The sequence below is a fragment of the Heterocephalus glaber genome, unplaced genomic scaffold (genome assembly GCF_053883595.1).
Source record: "Heterocephalus glaber isolate CG9 unplaced genomic scaffold, H.glaber_assembly_v1.0 deba00001550, whole genome shotgun sequence".
NCBI classification, from domain to species: Eukaryota; Metazoa; Chordata; class Mammalia; order Rodentia; family Bathyergidae; genus Heterocephalus; species Heterocephalus glaber.
This window is the reverse complement of record NW_028258343.1, coordinates 21,324,059-21,342,898: the sequence shown is the minus strand read 5'-3', so window position 1 is coordinate 21,342,898 and position 18,840 is coordinate 21,324,059. Positions and strand designations below refer to the sequence as shown.

The 18,840-nt window shown below is 41.0% G+C and overlaps 1 protein-coding gene across 1 annotated transcript; it reads left to right on the top strand.

Moving 5' to 3' along the window:
- Positions 1 to 14,021: 14,021 nt before the first annotated feature.
- On the top strand, positions 14,022 to 18,161 carry Fabp7 (fatty acid binding protein 7). Its single transcript, XM_004860144.3, has 4 exons — positions 14,022 to 14,225; positions 14,623 to 14,795; positions 15,398 to 15,499; positions 17,825 to 18,161. The coding sequence occupies exons 1-4, from the start codon at positions 14,153 to 14,155 to the stop codon at positions 17,873 to 17,875; spliced, it is 399 nt and encodes a 132-aa protein (XP_004860201.1). The 5' UTR covers positions 14,022 to 14,152; the 3' UTR covers positions 17,876 to 18,161.
- The last annotated feature ends 679 nt before the right edge of the window (positions 18,162 to 18,840 follow it).

Here is an 18,840-nt window from a genome sequence, read left to right as displayed (position 1 = left end):
TTGACCTATTGGCTATATTTTATTTCATTTATCCTCCAAAAATAAAGGTGAAGAAGACCTTACATTCATCGTTCAGTTGGACAGTTGAGCAATCAGTCTTGTATCTTGTGTCAATCAGTCAGGCTTTTTGGTGGAAACAGCAAATCTTTTGCAACATACACTGAATTGATCAAACTGATGAGATTCCAGGCTAAAGGTAGCTTGGGTTTACCTGAGCTTCAATTCAAACATAGCTGCCTAGTTCTGTCTCCCTTCCGCAATCCTGTCTTTTAAAAGATTACAGGTATTTTCTATTTGACTGTATTACCTCGGTAGAACTGTTCTGTTTGCCTTGAGTTAGAATCATGGAGGACCTGGGGATTGCTTCATGAAAGGTTAGGCAATGTTTTCCTACAAGGACACTGTTAGCATACACACAGGTCAAAGGTCTCTTAACGTGTCCAGTAGGATTTCCATGAAATTAAATTTGAAAGTGGGCTCAATACCGCAGAATACCAAAGAATTTTAGGACATTAGAGAAAGGAGAAACCAAAAGATGACCCAGGGTAACCCTATCACTCTCCAGCTGGGAGTCATCAGCCACAGTGTCACGTTGTGGAAGGGTGTATCCCCTGCTCGGACCTGGCTAGTAATCTTTCCAAGTCAAAACAAGAGACTTGGCTCATAATAGGAGTTTAATAGGGGGCAGTCAGAGATTATTATACTAGTTAATGGAAACACTGGCTTTGAACAGATTTAAGATTAAAAATGCTAATCTCTGGGTTGTGGAGTTTTGCTTAGGGTTGTTTTTGTTGTCACTGTTTTTGCAACCCAAAGCTATCTTGAAGAGAATAAAGAGACTGAGAACATTGACTTACATGTAGAGAATAAATGTGTTACTGAAAAACTATTAAGCTTTTGAATATGTAAGACCAAGGGCCTTACCAAACGCTCCAAGGAGCTGACTGCAGCGACACTGCAGCGACGAACACCCGGGAAGGAACACACCGGACAAGTTGGAAAGTAAAACAGACCTTTATTAGTCTGGCCAGACGGCACTCCCAAAGCAAAGTAGCTAAGAGAGGCAACTGGCTCAGAGTCCAAGGCTGTTTTATAGGGGGTTGAGGGGGAGGTTAACATGTAGATTTACGAAAAAAAGGAACAAAGGTTAGTGGTCGACTGTCACGTACTGATGGTCAGCAGACACAAACACTAATGCTCATGACCATCACGTACTGATGGTCAGCAGACACACTGATGGATTGTTCTACAGGTAGTGGGCCCGGGAACATTCGTTCTCCGGACAAACAAGGGGTTGAGCAATTTTACTTAGGAACTCTGTTTCGTTACAGATTCTATTATCCCAGAACTAACAAGCACATTTTTAACCATTAATTTACAAGTACAATAGAGGCTAGGGGAATAATTGATTTTGGAATCATGCAGTCCCACAAATAAATGGAGTCACAACCTCATGCTTGCTACATTGGAATAGTATATGTAAATAACACAATGATTCTGGGAGAATGTGTAAATTTTAACTCAGCTGTGATCTCCTAAAGTTTTGAAAAGATCTTCAAAGGCAACCTTGACCTAAGGCATGCTCCATTGTTTATGCCCTACCTACTCTGATAAAAACTTCATGCTTTCTCTTGGTGCTTTAAGTCACACCAAGCACAGTTCTGAGCAAAGTTTCTCTTAAACTGAGCCCACGCTCCCTGCCAGAACCCAAGGCCCGCCCTTCGGGACGGGATGTAAGTAGCTGCGTCTTTCCTGCGAGGTGAAAATCATTGCCCGAGAGCCTTTGCCATTGTTCAGATTCTGGACTTGGTCCTGAGCGTTTTGAAACACGACTTGATTGTAAACCTAGATCTTAGCTCAGAGCAGACTCAGATGAGGTTGTCAAGCAATGGAACTTTATAAATGCCCAGAGATGCAACTGTGGAGTGAGTTGGCTTATCAGGTCCGTCTCCGGATGCAGGGAGGTGTCACACGTCCAACATTATGAAGAGAGGGACAATCGACTGATTGTCAAACAGCAAAGTCTCTTTTACATTTACATGCAATAAAAAATGAGTCACAGGTTCCTCAAAACCTCTGCAACATTGCTCGATGTTTACCGGAGTCTAAAAGCCACACTAGAAAAGACTATGGCCAGTTCAATAATTTTTATGCATTTTCCTCTAAGTTAATGTTTAATGGGCTTTTATCTAATTTTGCACTTATTGGTTTGAATTATATTTAGTTCAAAATATTTCTAGAGTAGCAAATTTGGGCTTTCTGCTCATTTATTTTCTCAATGTATGGCATTTTGGTCTATAGAGTAATACCTACTTTCAGTATAGAAGGTTTTCTCAATTTTAATTTTTATATTATTCCAATTGTTTCGTTATACTTCTTGGTACCATTTGAGCTCACTAAGTCTTCCTTCTTTCTCTCATACCTAATATTTTTGCCACTCATAAATTCTCTGCATTTGGGACATTCTCCTCCAACAATATTCTAGTCATTATTGTCTATGTTCATCTGATTCTTCCTACTTAATTATGAATTCTTCCGAGTCCTGGGCACGTCTGCTTCCTTCCTAACCTCAGCCTTCCTGCCCTTTTCACCAGGCTCATCTTTGTTTCCATCTGTTCTCTTCTGACAGATTCTTGCTCCTGTTTCATGGGAGACACTTGTACCCATTGAGACACCAAAGAGATTTGTTTCCTTTTTCTATTTGCTTTGATAAAATCATTTTTCAAGGGAGTCATTTTATTCTGTTTTCAAGGTAGTGTGTACTCTACTCTTCTTTTTTGGAATATATACTCCATGATTTCATGCTGGACTTGAATTTTTCCTTTTTGCCTCTTTAAATAAAGAGAAATATTCATCTATGTCTGGAATTTACTACAAACAATGGGGCGACTTTCCCACACCCTTTTCTCATTTATTTAAATTGCTGCTGAAATGGTAATTGCATAACTTTTCTTTTAAATAGTTAAGAGTGTAGATTAATATTAACGGGATCAGAAAACAGGAATCAACTGTGAAATAAACTGATAATGGTCTTCTGGCCTCAATGCCGAATTCTCTGAGGTTTTTGGACATACCATTACATGCACTTATTGTTTACAATTTAAAGTGATTTATAAGTATTCGCTCAAGATGGTAACACTTATGCAATATGCTACAGCCAGTAGCATAATTCGAGAAGACAGAATGTACAGGGCATTAGGGAAAGAGGAAAGACCCGAGGTGCAGTGATCCCACGTGCTGTATTGGAGGAGAGATGTCTTGCGTGGTTTCAGGTTGGCCTGACCACCACCCCACAGCCAGGAGACAGATGGCGAGGCAGGGCAAACACTCCCATGCTTTGATCCTTCAAAGTCCACGCAGTGCTAGATGGCCGAGGGCCTGTATCTTGTCAGCAAGTCCATGCATGCTAAAAACGATTAGGGAATTAGGGATTCGAGGTAAGCTGTTAATATAAAAATATGAACTACAAAATACCTGTAGGTAACGTAAGTAAGTGAACATTAAAAACAGTCCATTAAAAATCAATTCTGAGACAATGGCTAATATAACTAATATTTGACCTTGAGATGAAGTGTTTAGTGCAATAATATAAGGAAAATTAAGTTAGAAAGGAGGGAATTAAAATACCACTGATTGCATATGTTATGATCACTTATGTTGAAAAACATTCTATGGATTGTTAAAAGTAATAGGGCAGTGTAGCAAGCAGTCTCTATATGTTTACTAAGCTACCACTAGCAAACTACTACAAAATATATTTAAGGCACAAGCCCTATTTTTAGTTGGCTCAGTCTAGGAATAAACCTACAAAATATGTACAAAAGCCCTGCAAGGGAAATTATAAAACATTATTAGACAAGATTAAAGACAATATAAATAGAATATCATTTTCATGATAGGAAGATAATATTCTGAAGGTGTCAATTCTTTCAATTTTTTTTTTTTTTTGAGAAAGGGGTCACTGTAATTCAGCCTGGCCTTGAACTCAGTAGGTAGCCCAGGCTGGCCTCCAACTCTCGGTGATCCTCCTGCCTCAGCTTCCTGAGTGCTGAGATTACAGATGTCCAGCACCACACCGGTCTAAATTTACCTATGATGTAGATGTAATTTTAATTTTAAAAAGCAGAATGTCATGGATAATAGAATTTTCTATATATTTTTAGAACACAGGACCACAGATGGCCAGTATATTTCCTGAAGAAGAATACCAGGTTGGGAGAATTATTCTAATTATCATTAGGATTGTCTTCTAATTATCACTAGGATTGTCATGAAGCTGTAAAAATTTAGACATGTTAGTAACAGTAAAGGGATTGTAAAATTGATCAATTAGCCTAAAAGTACAGAGAATCAGATCAATGTACTGTATATATGGAATTTTAGTACATCCCAGGGGTGGCATTCCATTTCAGTAGGGAAAGTTGCCATTGTTCCGCAAATGGAAAGGAAAATATGATTATCTACATGTTAAAAAATGAACTTGATCTCTACTTTTTGTGACATACAAGATCTGTTCCAGATAGCTAAGGGCTCAAATATTGAAACTTTGAAACTCTTCATAGAAATATAAGTGGCTAGCCTTTGGACTTAGAGTAGGTGATTTCCTTAAAGGAAACACAAAATACATTGACCACAATGTAAAAATAGTAACACGTTCGATAATATTAAAAGAGCTTTGGGTTATCAAAACTACAGTAAAGAAAAGGAAAGGACATTGTAAACTGGAAGGCATTCCTGACATCCATGTTCTATAAGGATTAGGATCAAGAAGGAAAAATAAGAAAAACACAACCAACCCATAGAAAAATTGGGCAGATGAGCAGAAATGCCAATGAGGAGGAAGGCATAGATCAATGGACACGTGAAAAGGCACTCACCTCATAGGTGACAAGGAATAGGCAAATCAAGGACACATTAGATGTCATTTTATGTGTGTTTGATTGGCCAATGTCAGAAAACTACCAATACCAAGTATCTGGTAAGATATGGATCGGCTGGTAGGGTTTAAATTGGTAGATCCACTTTGGAAAACAATTTGGCATTGCGTTCTAAAACTGAAGATTGACCTGTGACTCACTAATTGCAATTCAAGCTAAGAACACAAAAGGAGCTACTTACTGCACATTGTAACAGTTAATTCCCAGAAGGTTAAGGACCTGTGTAACATATCTTAAAACCACAAAACTACACTCATACCTATATTTTAGGAAAATGTATAGATGCACTAAAACTAGGTAAAATTAAGAAAATGATGAACATTAGATTGAATAAGACATTTACTTTGGGCTGGAGGAAGCAGGACAATAGGGGCAGGCTTTGTTTTCAGATGGAGAGTTCACGTGTTTCGATATATCAGTGAAAACAATTAATTATGTATTTAATCGAGAAAGTGAAAACTGATCCTGTGTGGACAAATAAGGTTATACCAACCAAGCAGCATGGCAAATCTAACTTTTTACTCCATGTAATAGTCAGACTGTATCAGAATTCTCTCTTGGGGAAGGGGCTATGTTTTATTTGGAAATACTTTAGTAAGTTATCGATGCTGAAGTCATAGATTAACATGTGTCATGGAAACAAAGAGATGACTAAATTGCCCTGGCTGAGCAGTGAAAATGAATCTAGCAGGAAGAAAACCTATGGAAAAGACAGAAGCTGTCACTATTCAAACACAGGGTTTTGTGATATAAGCTTTGTCTTCCTAAAACATCACAAAAATGTGACAGATGCACAAATGCCTTTTGTCAGTTGGTTTCTCTGTGAAAATGAAGGAAAGAGAGTTCCACATCTGTCTGACAGGATCCAAAACAGGCTGCTCATGAGGATAGCAAGGAAAACTATGGCCTCACATTTTGCACTGGTGTGGGCAGCAGCAGGAATCTGGGTGACTCTTGAAAACTCACCTCCAGGGATTTAAAGACATCATGGTGATCATAGGGCTTCCAAGAGACACGGAAAGGATTTCCAAATGACAGTTCCTCTTCGAGACTCAGTCGTCTTGCCAGATCACTGCTTATTTATAATACATCAACTACGTATTTTAAAATATAAACTATTGTCATTAGTTATGGAAACATATCATTGCAAGCTCACTGCATGTAAAACACAAAACATTTATACATGAGGTATGATGAAAATATACGGTGAATAGTTAAATAAAAAATTTTTATTACAGTAAAAGACACACTACCATTAATATCCCCTCAAAATATCCCATCTTCCTCGCCACTTTCTGAAGCAGTTCTGGAGTCCTTTTTCGAGAGTGCCTTTACAACGTGTGGTAAAACAGATAGTGCTTTGCCAAGTGCCATGCAGTGGAAAGGCAGGCTTGTAAAACGTGACAGTATGTCCTCATTTACCTTATTCGCTGGACCTGGCAACCATGTGATTTCTGATTCTTTTCCAAAGTCAAAAGGGAAACCTTGAAAGGAAAACATTTTGAATGGATCCACAACACTGAGGCAGTCCTGACAGCACAACTAAAACACTCACGAAAGAGGACTCCAGAACTGCTTCAGAAAGTGGCAAGAACAGTGGGATAAGTGTGTTTGAAGCAAGGGAAAGTATTTTGAGAGGGATTAAAGGTAATGTGCCTTTTATTGTAATAATTAAAAAAAACGTAAACACTCACTCTATGTTTTGATTGTATCTCGTGAATATTTTATACCAAAAATTATTTTCTTCTGTGAATAGCATGTTCCTTCTTTTCTCTACCAGAGAGGCAGAAAAGTATGTTTAGTGAATCATTTGAGTTCTAGGAATTCCTTGATATACTATATTTCTCTGTAAACTTATTCATATTTATCTATGTCAAATGTCATTTTCAAGATATTAAATATTTCTAAATGGATAAAAATTAATAGTATGAGCAGAAAACTGATGAAATGTTATTATTCCCTTAACAACCCCAAAAGGAGGCTAACCTTTCACTAACTTTCTGGGTATAAATATTTGTAAAGATATTTCTATGTGCTTAAAAACAACAACAAAAATAAATGTCTCCAGTTGATCTTTTTAGTTTAAAAAGTTGCTTTTGAAATGAAAAAATGTAAGTTAATGTCCCAACTTTATTTTATTTTAACTTTATGTCACTAATATTTAAAGATATCCAGTAATATTATGCTTTCCAATCAACTAGTGGATGAAAAAATCCCACATTTCAATGACCCACCTACAATTTACAATAATGCTACTGAGCAAACTATATTGCTAGCTGCTCTAATAAGTTGTCTTGAAAATAATGTATCATGAGACTTAATATTCTGTCAGAAAGTATTTCTATAAGCCTTCTATTTCTTTTGTAAATTAAGTATGAAAATACTCATCTGAAGGCCCAAGTGGACCAGATCTTCTCTTGGGACAAGACTTCTAAATGTCCTAAAAAATGTGTCTATCAGAATTAACAGAGGGTGGATTACACTTTGCGATCCTGGAAATCTGTATTATATTTGCGGATAATCTCCACTGCAACACTGAGCTTCGTAGGTTAACATTTGTTTAACACATTTCATCTTTGGGATAGTCACGGGTCATGCTTCTCCCTTGCTGAATATCACATGACGGTGTCTCATACAGAGGCAACCTTGGTATAGGTCCTGCAATCACCATTTCTGCAGTCATTGAAGATCAAGGGACTAATAGGGACTGGTCTGTGGTCCTCCTTCATACTTAAATTGAAGAAATATTAGAATTCAGACTTGGAAGTGTTATTTTCCTAGGAATGGACTAGTTTATAAATCATAAGTCATTCAATCCATTACATACATAGAATTTCAACCTAAGATTTTGTTTTTAATATAAAGTGTAGCCTTACTCCCAGAGCGCCTACACTGAAACCTCTCTGGGGAAATTTGGAGTCTGCTTGATTGTACTTCTCCACAGGTATTTCTAATGATTTTAACCATCATTACTCTGCAGTATTTCTAGTCATATCAGATCTCCACCTTTCCTTTATTCTTCTCTTTTCTGTTTTTCAGTGGCTATTTAATAAACAAAGTAGAACATATAACTTTATATTAATGCGGCTAAAAGAAAACCGCCTGTTTTCTGGGTAAAAAGGACCTGCTTTATGTGTGTACACTCAATGCAACTAAAAAATACTGTAATTAGAATTCCACAACATCATAATCGGAATAGAGGCCAAGAGTTGTCTCCTTCTATTCATGTGGAAAAGAGAATTCCTTTGAAAATCATTTGAAGCTTGGACAAAATGCCACAACTCTACCCCTCAGGATCATTCTGTGGTCTTTGGGATTCTGATGGCACCAGGAAGGCTTCTGTTTGCCTTTCGGAGGACTGAATGGGTCTGGTAGCTCTCAGGGCAGGAGTGAAGCAGCTGCTTCTTCACACAACAGTTATCCCCACTCCTGCTCTGCTGCTGCCATCCACTGTCCGGTGTTCAGGTCCATACCCACACGTTGACCTCACTCTGCATGTTCCGCTTGAATTTTAACTAATGTTTCCTGAAGGATGCACACATTTTCCACTCTTTTTTTCATATCAGGGTGCCCAGCCCATGGTCCAAAATAAGTCCTGTGATTAAGCTTGTATCAGTTTCAGACTTACATTTCATCTCCATGATTTCAGCCACGAACAGGTCAATTGGTTCATCTTTTTTTCTAATGGCCAAAAGGGAATCTACTACAGGCCCTGTTAGGACATCTGCGAGTTCAGCATGCACTTTAGTACACAGGGATGTTCTGGCCACATGGATTAAGCATCTCCCTGTCCATCTCTCTGCTTACTTTGACTTGTTCCAAACACTGCAGGGCCTTTTCCTTTGCAGCTTCAAAACCTTCAGTAATTATTCTGGCATGAAGACCCTCCAAAGTGTAGAGATCTGCCTGTTTCAGCAGCTCTCCAATGATGAGGACGCTGGAAGGAGTACCATCGCCAGTTATATCATCCAGGGCTGTTGCTCCTCTCGCTATTCAGGAGGCTAGGAGTGTTGAGTTTGCATTTCGTGAAGCAGCACATTGCCACCTTTAGTAAGCGTGATGTCTCCAGCGCCAGAAACCAGCACCCCCAAGCCGGTTCTGGGCACATCCCACAGGGCCCGCGCCGATCGGATGTTTACCGCCAGGGCCTCCTGTGCGCGGGCCACGTCGGCCTTGGGGTTCAGGGTCTTCACGGCGGCCTTCGCTGCCCCAGCTGAGGAGGAGGGGGACACAGGGGTGCGGAGTGCAGCCCGGACCAGCGTGGCTGGCTCTTCTCTCGGAACAAACACTCTTGGAGCCCGCCCAACGGTCTCCGTGCCACGGACGAGGCGGGAGATGGGCCTGTCTGACCCGCGCCCTTGCGCTCTTTTGTCCTCTGGGCCCTGCAGAAGCAGCAGAAGACAGCGCAGCACGTCCGCCCCAACCCCACACGGTGCCGTCCTGGATGCAGTTCTGCTACCCACGTGCCTGTGTAAGAAGAGAGCCGAAGCAAGTAGGGGAGAGAAGGTGCGCGAGATGCCCGCCTGCTGCTGAGATCTGTCCCGCGGCTGTGACCTGGACTCCGAATTTCTGAACGAAGCTCCCTCGTCCCCCGATGGATGACAGTTCCGAAGGCAGGGATTCCTGGGCTGCAGTTGGAAAGCAGCCTCCCGATTCTCTGGCTTCCTGGTAACAGTAGAGATCACTGTTGCCCTAGCAGGCTGGTCTCTCGGGTGGTATTCTGTGCTTATTCCTGGAAACTCAGCTCAGCTAAAACCCATTCTTTTAACATTTCCAAGACTTTTGTAAGCATGTTTCCCCCTGTATTTTGTCCTTTTTATGTTAAAATTGGCTAAGTGGGTTCTTTGGTCTTCAGCTGATCCTAGATTGATATTTTTTAAGAGCTACCTGTCTGGTGATCACTGTTCAAACTTTACTTTGGTATTTCATGTACAGAGTAAACAAGAGAACTCTTCAAGGACAAGAGGAACCCCCTCCCCCCAAAAAGGAAATAGCCCATAATAAACAGAGCAGAGAATCCACTGAAAGAGACAATTCCCCTACACATTTTTGGCATCAGGCTTCCATAGTGACAGGCACAACACTCGCCTACTGTCAAATTAATAAAGCCACAGCACATTTTAATGCTCTCCTGGACTAGTCTACGTGCTTTTACCTCAAAGGGAACAAAAGCTAAAAAGACAATGAGTCTTTGTTTTTTCCCAGCACTAACACAGCAGAGATGAGGACAAGGCGTAGAGAGCCCACACTGGAGACCAGGCAGCTGGCACAGAGCAAAAGCTTGGATAAACACCGGACAAGAACAAGTAGGCTATGGATTCCTGCATTTTAAATTTGTTTCTCTGATTTCCCTCTGTATTTGTTCATACTTTGAACACTTGTCGAGCAGACCCTGTGGACTTGAAACTGGGCTGGTCACGAGGTGTGAGGCACTTTGGAGAATAAAAAGGACGAATCAAGGTATTTGTTTTCTTATGAGGGAGGAAGACACCAAGTTGATCGCAGAAGTGTTTAACTGAAATTATCATATGTGTGAAAGACATAAATGAAGCCATGAGATGACACGATCATGGGATTACATACCCATCTTGCTTCAGGAAATATTTGAGCTAAACTCTGAAAGACAAGTGGGAATGTGTGAAGGAGGCAGAGAGGAGAGTTTCCTTGGCAAAGCTGTGGCATCTAGATGGCAGAGGAGAGCAGTTCCTGGTACTCTGTTAACAATGAGCTTGTAATAGGAAAAGTTCTTTCTTGAGTCACTTTATCAGATCAGAAGCAGAATATAGACTTCATGTTTCAGAGAACATGGGGAATGGAACACTTAGTTAATAGAAGTAAAAGGAGGGAAACATGGAGGGAAAACTGTATGAAATAGGAAGTAAATGAGAAGAATATTTCCCTAGAAAGTCTTTTCCACCTGTGACACACCTGGGAATCCATTTCCTTTCTGATCTCGACGATATTCTTCAAAGAACAGTCAGGTAGAATCTCACATCACCAAGGGACAGACTGATAAGCCACTGGTTTTCCTCTAGTTCCTCACCCCCTCACCCCATCAAATTCTATCTCCAGTATTACATTCATCTCTGCTTGAGAACCGGAAGGGTCTTCCATCTCTCCTGGCCACGAGCTTGTGCAGTTGGTTGATTGTGGGGTGGGTACAATGAGAGATCTACCCATGACAGAAGACAGGTGTGCCTCTGGGGATGTCTACAGCACATTACCTATCATGGGAGACAGGGTGGGTCAACAGTGGCTTCACTGCATAATCACATTTCATTTTCAACTACAGCATTATCCCACTACTATTTTATTTTGTATAATCTGATAGCAAAAGAACCTGAAGCAAGTTCTTTGAATGTTATTTGATTTCTCTTGATGTGCACACTTGGGTATCTTGCAAGAAAGTGTCGTGATCTTGGTTGGCTTACTTAGATTAAGAATAATGTTAAACTTTATAAGATTATTTTCTTAAGAAGAGACAAACTAACAAAGCAGGTGCCAGGAGATTCAGCCTCATGTGGAGATTTTGCCAAGATCTTTCAAAGCATCTTCTCTCCCCCTGTTCCTTTTATTTCACTACTTAAAAAATAAATCTTTTTCTCTTGTTTTTGGAAAAATAAGTCTTTAGAATAGATTCTTTAGCTCCTTCTTGCTATTAGCTAATGCACAAGGCAATCTCTCTTGGAAAGTGTTTGATTTGTTATAACCACTGTTTCTAAACCTGGGGTGCATGTGTATTATAAAAGCCTCAGCAGGATCATATTCTGCTCCCAGGTTTAGGAAACTTGGAAAAAATAATTATTTTTTTAATCCTTCTTAGGACCACACAGTCTCTATTTTTTTTTACTTTTTCTTCTATTAAAACCCTCAGTAAGGGGAATGGGGAAAAAATAAAAACCAAGATATATCATGTAAAGGTACAAGTTCCCAGTGATGAATGTAACTGAATTGTATACCTAAAATGTACCAATAAACTTAATGAAAACAAAAAACCCCAGTAATCAGAGCAAATAAGCTCGGTTTGAGAGCAATCACTCTTAGGTATAAATACATTTCATTCTGAATAACTTAGATTAAATGTGTGAGTTTAGGGAGTCATGAAGAAGTCAAGTGGCTTTTCCTAGAATTTCTACTATTGGCATCTTTGCAGCAATATTCTCTTCTGCTTATTTATGTGCAGTGGAAAAACTGCTTATGAATTGTGGGACTTTTGTGTTTTATATTATAGGAAATATAAAAGACTCATAGGAATATGCACTCTAAGTTGGACTATATCAGTGATGGTGAACCTTTTAGAGATGAGTGCCCAAACCGCAACTGAAAGCCCACTTATTCATTGTGAAGTGCCAACACTGCAATTAAACCTGAATACCGAGGTTTTAGTATAGAAAAAAAATGCATACATCGACATCTTTTGTCTTGAAAAACAAATAAGAAGCATGCCATAGCTTCACCACCACTGGACTAAATATATCATAATCTCATATTTTTATCAAGGAATGGAAGAAATAAATGGGTATAGGCAAACATTTTAGCACCGTGATCTATAAAAGCTAAGATGAAGATGCTGAGCACAAGTTCCTTGTCCTCATTTGTCTTACCTTCTCGTAATTTAAAAAAGAAATGACTCAGGATATTTTAGAAAAGCACTTCAAGACTGAACCACTTTAAACATATCTTATTAGATAAAACATATAAGAATACTTTCTGACAATAATGTCAATTGGTTTGCATAAATTAGTCATTTGAATTTTACCCCCCAAATTTAAAAAGGCAAAATGAGATGCCTTGACTTTGAACTTGATTTTGGAGTGTAAAGCATTAGAAGTGATTTGTGGCTTGGCGGGGTGGATGTTGGTACCATTCCTAAATATAATGTGAATTGCAAGAGCAGGCGTGGAGAAGTCCATGAGTTGATGTTAAAGTGCAATCACATAGCCAGCCCTGTCTGCTGTATTTGTTGAGGACAGAAGCAGAGAGTTCTAAGTGGGAAGGAGAGAGAAGAGCAGAGGCATCAAGGGTCCAACAGATTGCTGCCTCCTGGGAAGCTGCTTTTCGTTGGTGGTCTACACTGGCAAAGTAGAGAGAATGTCTGCGTGGAAGGGAGTTTCAGAGACCTTCTTTGATTATTCTATCAGAACCTTCAAGGAATTTGGCCATTCTTCGGGTGCCTTCAGCTAGGACAAATGAAGACAAAGCTCTCTCCATTCCCACGGCTCCTCCAGTTCCTTCCTCCCCATCAGCAGCTCCCAACATGTACACAGATTGTATTTGTGTAGTTGAGGCCTCAGGAAATCAAAAGTTGCTACGGCGCAGGGCATTTGCTTACAGTCTTACTAAATGACCCTCTGTCCAGCCTTTCCACGTGGACTCTATAGTCTGCTAAAGGGGGGAAGAACATGCTCTTCTTCATCTTGGCACCTCATCAGGGAATCCTGGTTTCACTCTTCCTTAGGGCCCCTTTCCGTCCTGTCTGGTTCTCACGTGCTTAGAGAGAACAACGACAGCGTTCCATTCACTCCTGCTGGCAGAAAGGGCCACGTCAGCCAGCGTCCCCTGACACCCTGGAGGCTTTCAGGCAGTCCATCAGCAAAGGCCTCTTTCTCACTTCGGCAGAGTCTAGCCTGCCTGTGTGCTCCCTGCCAATAAAAGAGAAAACAAAGCACACTGTTCAGACTTTCTTGTGTGCGAAGTCTGGCGCTTCAATGGCTTTCTGTAAGAGGGTCCTCATCTGAAACCAGCTCTGCCATGAACGGAAATCAATTTCAATGTGCTATTGTGCCTCTCCTTTTGCTCCACAGTTGGAGAAGGCCTCTGCCAAGTTTTTTCACGGAGCCTGAAAGACCCTCTCTCATTTCCCTGTTCCCTGGCCCCAGCCCCTCCGGACTCCTGCAGAGCATTCTCAGGCCCGGGGCTGCAGCGTGGACTGGGTAGAGCTGACCTGCTCTGCTAACCCAGTGGCCTGAGCCAATCACAGAGCGCACAGACGCTCGCCTTCCATCCCCTCCCCCCGCGACAGCCTACTGGAGAGAGGGACTCTGCAGGGGGAGTCTGCAATGCAATCCCGGGCAGGGCGTGGGGCCAGCTGCTTTTCCAAATAAGAAGGCGGAGCAGCCACTGAGGTGTGGGTCCTGTGGGTCTCAGAGGCAAGGAACAGGAACGTGGGTTTCTGGCCTCATCTGTCTTCCAAGCTAGAGGGAAGAAAGGCAAGGATGGTGGAGGCTTTCTGTGCTACCTGGAAGCTGACAGACAGTCAGAACTTTGACGAGTACATGAAGGCCCTAGGTGGGTAAGACTGAGACAGGCTGGGCTCTCTCTGTCCCGTTTCCAACCTTGCAGGTTCCCGTCTCCACCCATCAGGTCAACAAGAGATCACATTGTCCTATGCTGGGCCAGACTCGGATTTTAATGTGGCAGCAGCCTAGTTTCTTGGCCGGGGCCACATGGACGGGGCGTTTGCTATTCTGCAGCGCACGTGAAGCAGTGTGCCTTTGCCAGTCTCTCCCGGCATTCACTATTCGTGCTCAGTAGTGGCAGGACTCATGGACTAGTCGTTAATCGTGATCCCTGTCTAACGGGACTTACACCTGCGAACTTGGGCTCCTGGAATGGGCAGCGGATGCGTGTTGTGAGCCACTGTGGAAGTGGCTGCTGATTTTACCAGTTCCTTTCGCTGTTGTAGGTGTGGGCTTTGCCACTAGGCAGGTGGGGAATGTGACCAAGCCAACAGTGATTATCAGCCAGGAAGCGGGCAAGGTGGTCATCAGGACCCAGTGCACGTTCAAGAACACGGAGATCAGCTTCCATCTGGGGGAGGAGTTTGACGAGATCAGTGTAGATGACAGGAAGTGTAAGGTAAGCTACTTCTTCTTGGAGTGAGGATGGGGAGGGGAAGAACAGAGATCCCTGATCCTTGACTTTGTCTCTTTTCTTCAAAGTTGGCTGTACAGAATGTTTTCAGTATTTCCATTTGGGGAGAAGGAAGAAAGACCCTGAGCTACCGCCCTTGGGGCCTCTCTGTTCTGAGACCCAAATCTCTGACCCGTTTGTCTCTTGTCACACACTTTTGATATCTTACATCAAGCTTATCTTCCAGGAGGTGTTAAACGGTGTCCTTGCAATAGAAATACTGCGCCTTGTTTACCTCCCCGATTACCTCCGGTTTTCTGACGAGTTTTCTTCCTCAGACTTTGCTTAAGAGCCAAAGGGTGACGAAGGGGAAAGGCCTGGTTCAGTTTTAATTTCCACTGTGTAAGTTTGCATCTACATGGACGTATTTCAGTCAGATTAGGAGTGGAGTTTACCTGATAACCTAGGAGGAGCAGAAGGTAAAGAACTAGGAGGATGTAGCTGGTGACAGTTCACTCAACTACGAAGTCCTTCCACAGCGTATGTCATCTGACTTCCCTATCAGAAGTCTGACTTGTTCCTACTGTAATATTCTGTGTTGGTCTCAGTCTGTTGTCAGCCTGGAGGGAGACAAACTCATTCACACACAGAAATGGGATGGCAAGGAGACAAAATTTGTGAGAGAAATTAAGGATGGCAAAATGGTTCTGGTAAGTGACAAATGACCGTATTTTCGGCCCCATTCTCTCTTCCTCCCTTCTTTTCTCTCCCTTTCTTCTCTCTTTTCCTTTAAAATAATACCATGTCACTAGCAAGGTTCTTTAACAATATATAAATGGGAGAAATCAAAAGACCTAGTTGTTATCTTAGCTGAGACGCTTTGATTATAGAAAAAGGCCTGTTTAGGGTTTTTTAATGTGCCATTGGTTTACTCAAAACTGTGTCAAAACAACAATTTTTGCAATACTGTGAGTATCTAACCTTCCAGTGAAACTTAAATGTAAAACCAATAACCACAAAAAATATATAAAGAAGATCGTCTTAGTTCCTTTTCTCATTGCCGAGACAAAATACCTGACACCCACAAGTTAAGGGAGCAAAGTTTCATTTGGCTTACAGTTTGTGGAGGATTCAGTTCGCAGGCCACTGGCACTAAGGCAGAGAGACACATGGCAGAGGGGACCACAGAGGAGAAACAGTTCATTGCAGGCAAAGACAGCAAAAGCCATGAGGGGTGGTCTCAGCTCTTTCTGTCCTTTGTATCTTATCCAGGCTGCTTAGGGCGGGCAGCACTCACACCTGTAACCCCAGCGATCTTGATCCTACCATGCACCATGAATCAATTCCAGTGTCACACATGCTAACCCGGCCACCTCTGAAAAACCCCACCTGTGACCGCGTGAGGCTTGGGGAGACAGCTAGACACAGCCATAACAATTATATGATAGTAACATCAGACTTACTGAATCTCAGAAAAGTTACTTAATGTTTCCTATAATAAATATGGGATATTTAAACATTTTATATTTTAGCTTATTAAGGTTATATAAGTAACTGAAAAGAATAACAAAAAGTTAAAAAAAAAACCTCTTTAATTTCCTTCCAGTTTTTTTTTTTCAAAATGGATTATGTGCTTTTAAAACATACATGTTTAAAACTAGGTAGGCATGTGGAAATTATAAAATAGAAAATAAGGGCCAGGGATTTAGCTCAGTGGTTTTGCCACCTGCTGAGCAAGTGCAAGGACCTGAGTTCGATCCCTGGCACAAAAAAAAAAAAAAGAAAAGAATTTACAAATAACTTTTCAAATAATGGAGTAGCATCACAAACTGGGAGAAGGCTGTGATAGAGCCCTTTGCTGTAAACTAATGGTATTCGGATGGTACTGACACTATCAAGTTGATCTATTCTTTTGGGGTGGTGCTTTACATACTCTTGCTAAGGAAGGGTTTTTTGTTGTGTAAGAACACTGACTATTCTCGCTTTGAATACTCCTAGACTGGAGTTCCCATACTACTTTTCACACGTGGAAGTAAGGGTGCTGAGTAGAGTGATAGTTTTACTTTTGTCTAAAAGAACATTTGGGGCTGGGGATTTAGCTCAGTGGTTCCGCTGCCTGCCTCGCAAGTGCAAGGTCCTGAGTTAAATCCCCAGTACCAAGAAAAAAAAAAAAAGAATATTTGGCCACATTTCTCTGCAATGATCAGCAAAGGAAAGGATGTGCTTTTAGAAGATTCAATCTGAAGTTCAGAGAAGTAGAGCTCAACTTTGGCATGTGTGATTGTGCTCAGAGAAGTAGAGTAAGCCATGGATGACAAAGGTACACTACACCCATGGAAATCACCACAGTACTGGAATCCGGTACATCCAGCCCTCAGTTTTGTTAGGTGATTCTATGGCACGTCTTCCGGTTGGACATGACATCACAGGCACGTGGCCAATGCTCCTCACCCTGCACCCCTTACCTGGCGGTCCACCCAGGCCAAAGCATAGCAGTGGAAGTGCTGAGAGCCTGCGGAGGGTCACATTTTCTGCTGATTTTCAAACAAGTAATTTCCAACACCATTAGCTCAAATGACTGGCTTTCCTAAAGAAATCAGTCTAGATTACTGAAGGAAAATGGTTATGAAAAGTCTGTTACAAATCACATTCACTTTTGAAGCAGAGCTGAGACAAGAGCATGGATGCCCCATTCCTCATACCTGCTTTGCTCAGTGGGCCTAATAACTGAAAAACCAAAGGAATGCTTTAGATTGTGATCTCAGGTTTTCTTCATCTTCATGTTAGAGACATGAGCAGTGTATACAAGCCATTCACTCATTAGACAGAGGGTTTTCTTTAGTTCACCTTCAGAAGTGAAGAGCCGATGCAGTATCTGATGCTTGTAGATGACAGTATTCTTTGCCTAATAGTTAAATCATATATATATATATATATATATATATATATATATATATATATATATATATGAAAAGTTTTCATGGTTCAGCTACAAATATTCCCGTGTAAAATGGCTTCTCTTTGGATTCTTTCAGACTCTCACTTTTGGTGACATTGTCTGTGTTCGCCACTATGAGAAGATGTAGAGCCGTCCCGGGTGGGGCCGGATCAGCTCTCCAATGATTCTGTTCTCTCAGCTGCAGCTGAGCCCGTCACTGACTGGAACGAAGGTCACTCCTGAGGGGGAGGCAGAGAACAGTGACTGAAAAACGTGCTACTCCAAATAGCTAGCCTAATTTTGATATGCAAATTTATCATGCATTATGATTTCCATTAAAGTTTTATCACAATTTTTTATATAAAACATAAATTTTATAACTTCCTTCAAAATACAAATCAAATTGGAATAAAAAATCTTACACACTCATAAAATGTTGTTATTTTTAAAGTCATAAAGCTGTGTAGGGATTGTACCAGAGAGTTTTAAATAACCATTTGGAGAGCAGCAAGTCAGACAGCCAAGTTGGCACCTCGTATAAAATCTCATTTAAAAAGCCTCAGGAAATGCAGAGATGGTTTATTTTTATTTGAGATGTTCACGAAGAATTTGTGATGATTAAATTTATTTGTCCAGAAGCTAAGGAAGTCTTGTCGGTGGTGGGTTGGGCTTTTTGCTGCTAGAAACAGATGATCTGAAGAAATAGAATGATATGCTTCAAAATGTCTTATTGACATTTTATTGGCTGTCAAAGAATCAAAATGTCATGTAATTGATAAGTAATTCATCAAAGATTCTTTCTGAAAGGTAAACAGGAAAAGAAATGGATTTGATCCTGGTTTATTACAACGAGTCTCCAGGCAGCTATTGAAATGGACGAACAGAAGTGCTAACACAGTACCTAGCGCATGCATGACATCAGTCCAGTTCTTTTCTGGGGGCAATAGGAGGAAGTGGGTCCTTGGAACTGAGTTGACCAAACCAAATAATATGTTTGTGACCAGCTCTGAGTTCCAATTTGTAAAGTACAAGCAAATAAGTACTTTTTTGTATTTTATGATTTACAAAAAGCTTTATACACACTTTTTCAGTGCCACAATGTTAAGCAAGTAA

Coding starts and splice junctions, on each gene's coding strand:
- Fabp7 (XM_004860144.3), top strand. CDS start 14,153: ATGGTGGAGGCTTTCTGTGCTACCTGGAAGCTGACAGACAGTCAGAAC. Junction 14,226..14,622: donor CGAGTACATGAAGGCCCTAG/GTGGGTAAGACT, acceptor TCGCTGTTGTAG/GTGTGGGCTTTGCCACTAGG. Junction 15,500..17,824: donor AGGATGGCAAAATGGTTCTG/GTAAGTGACAAA, acceptor GGATTCTTTCAG/ACTCTCACTTTTGGTGACAT.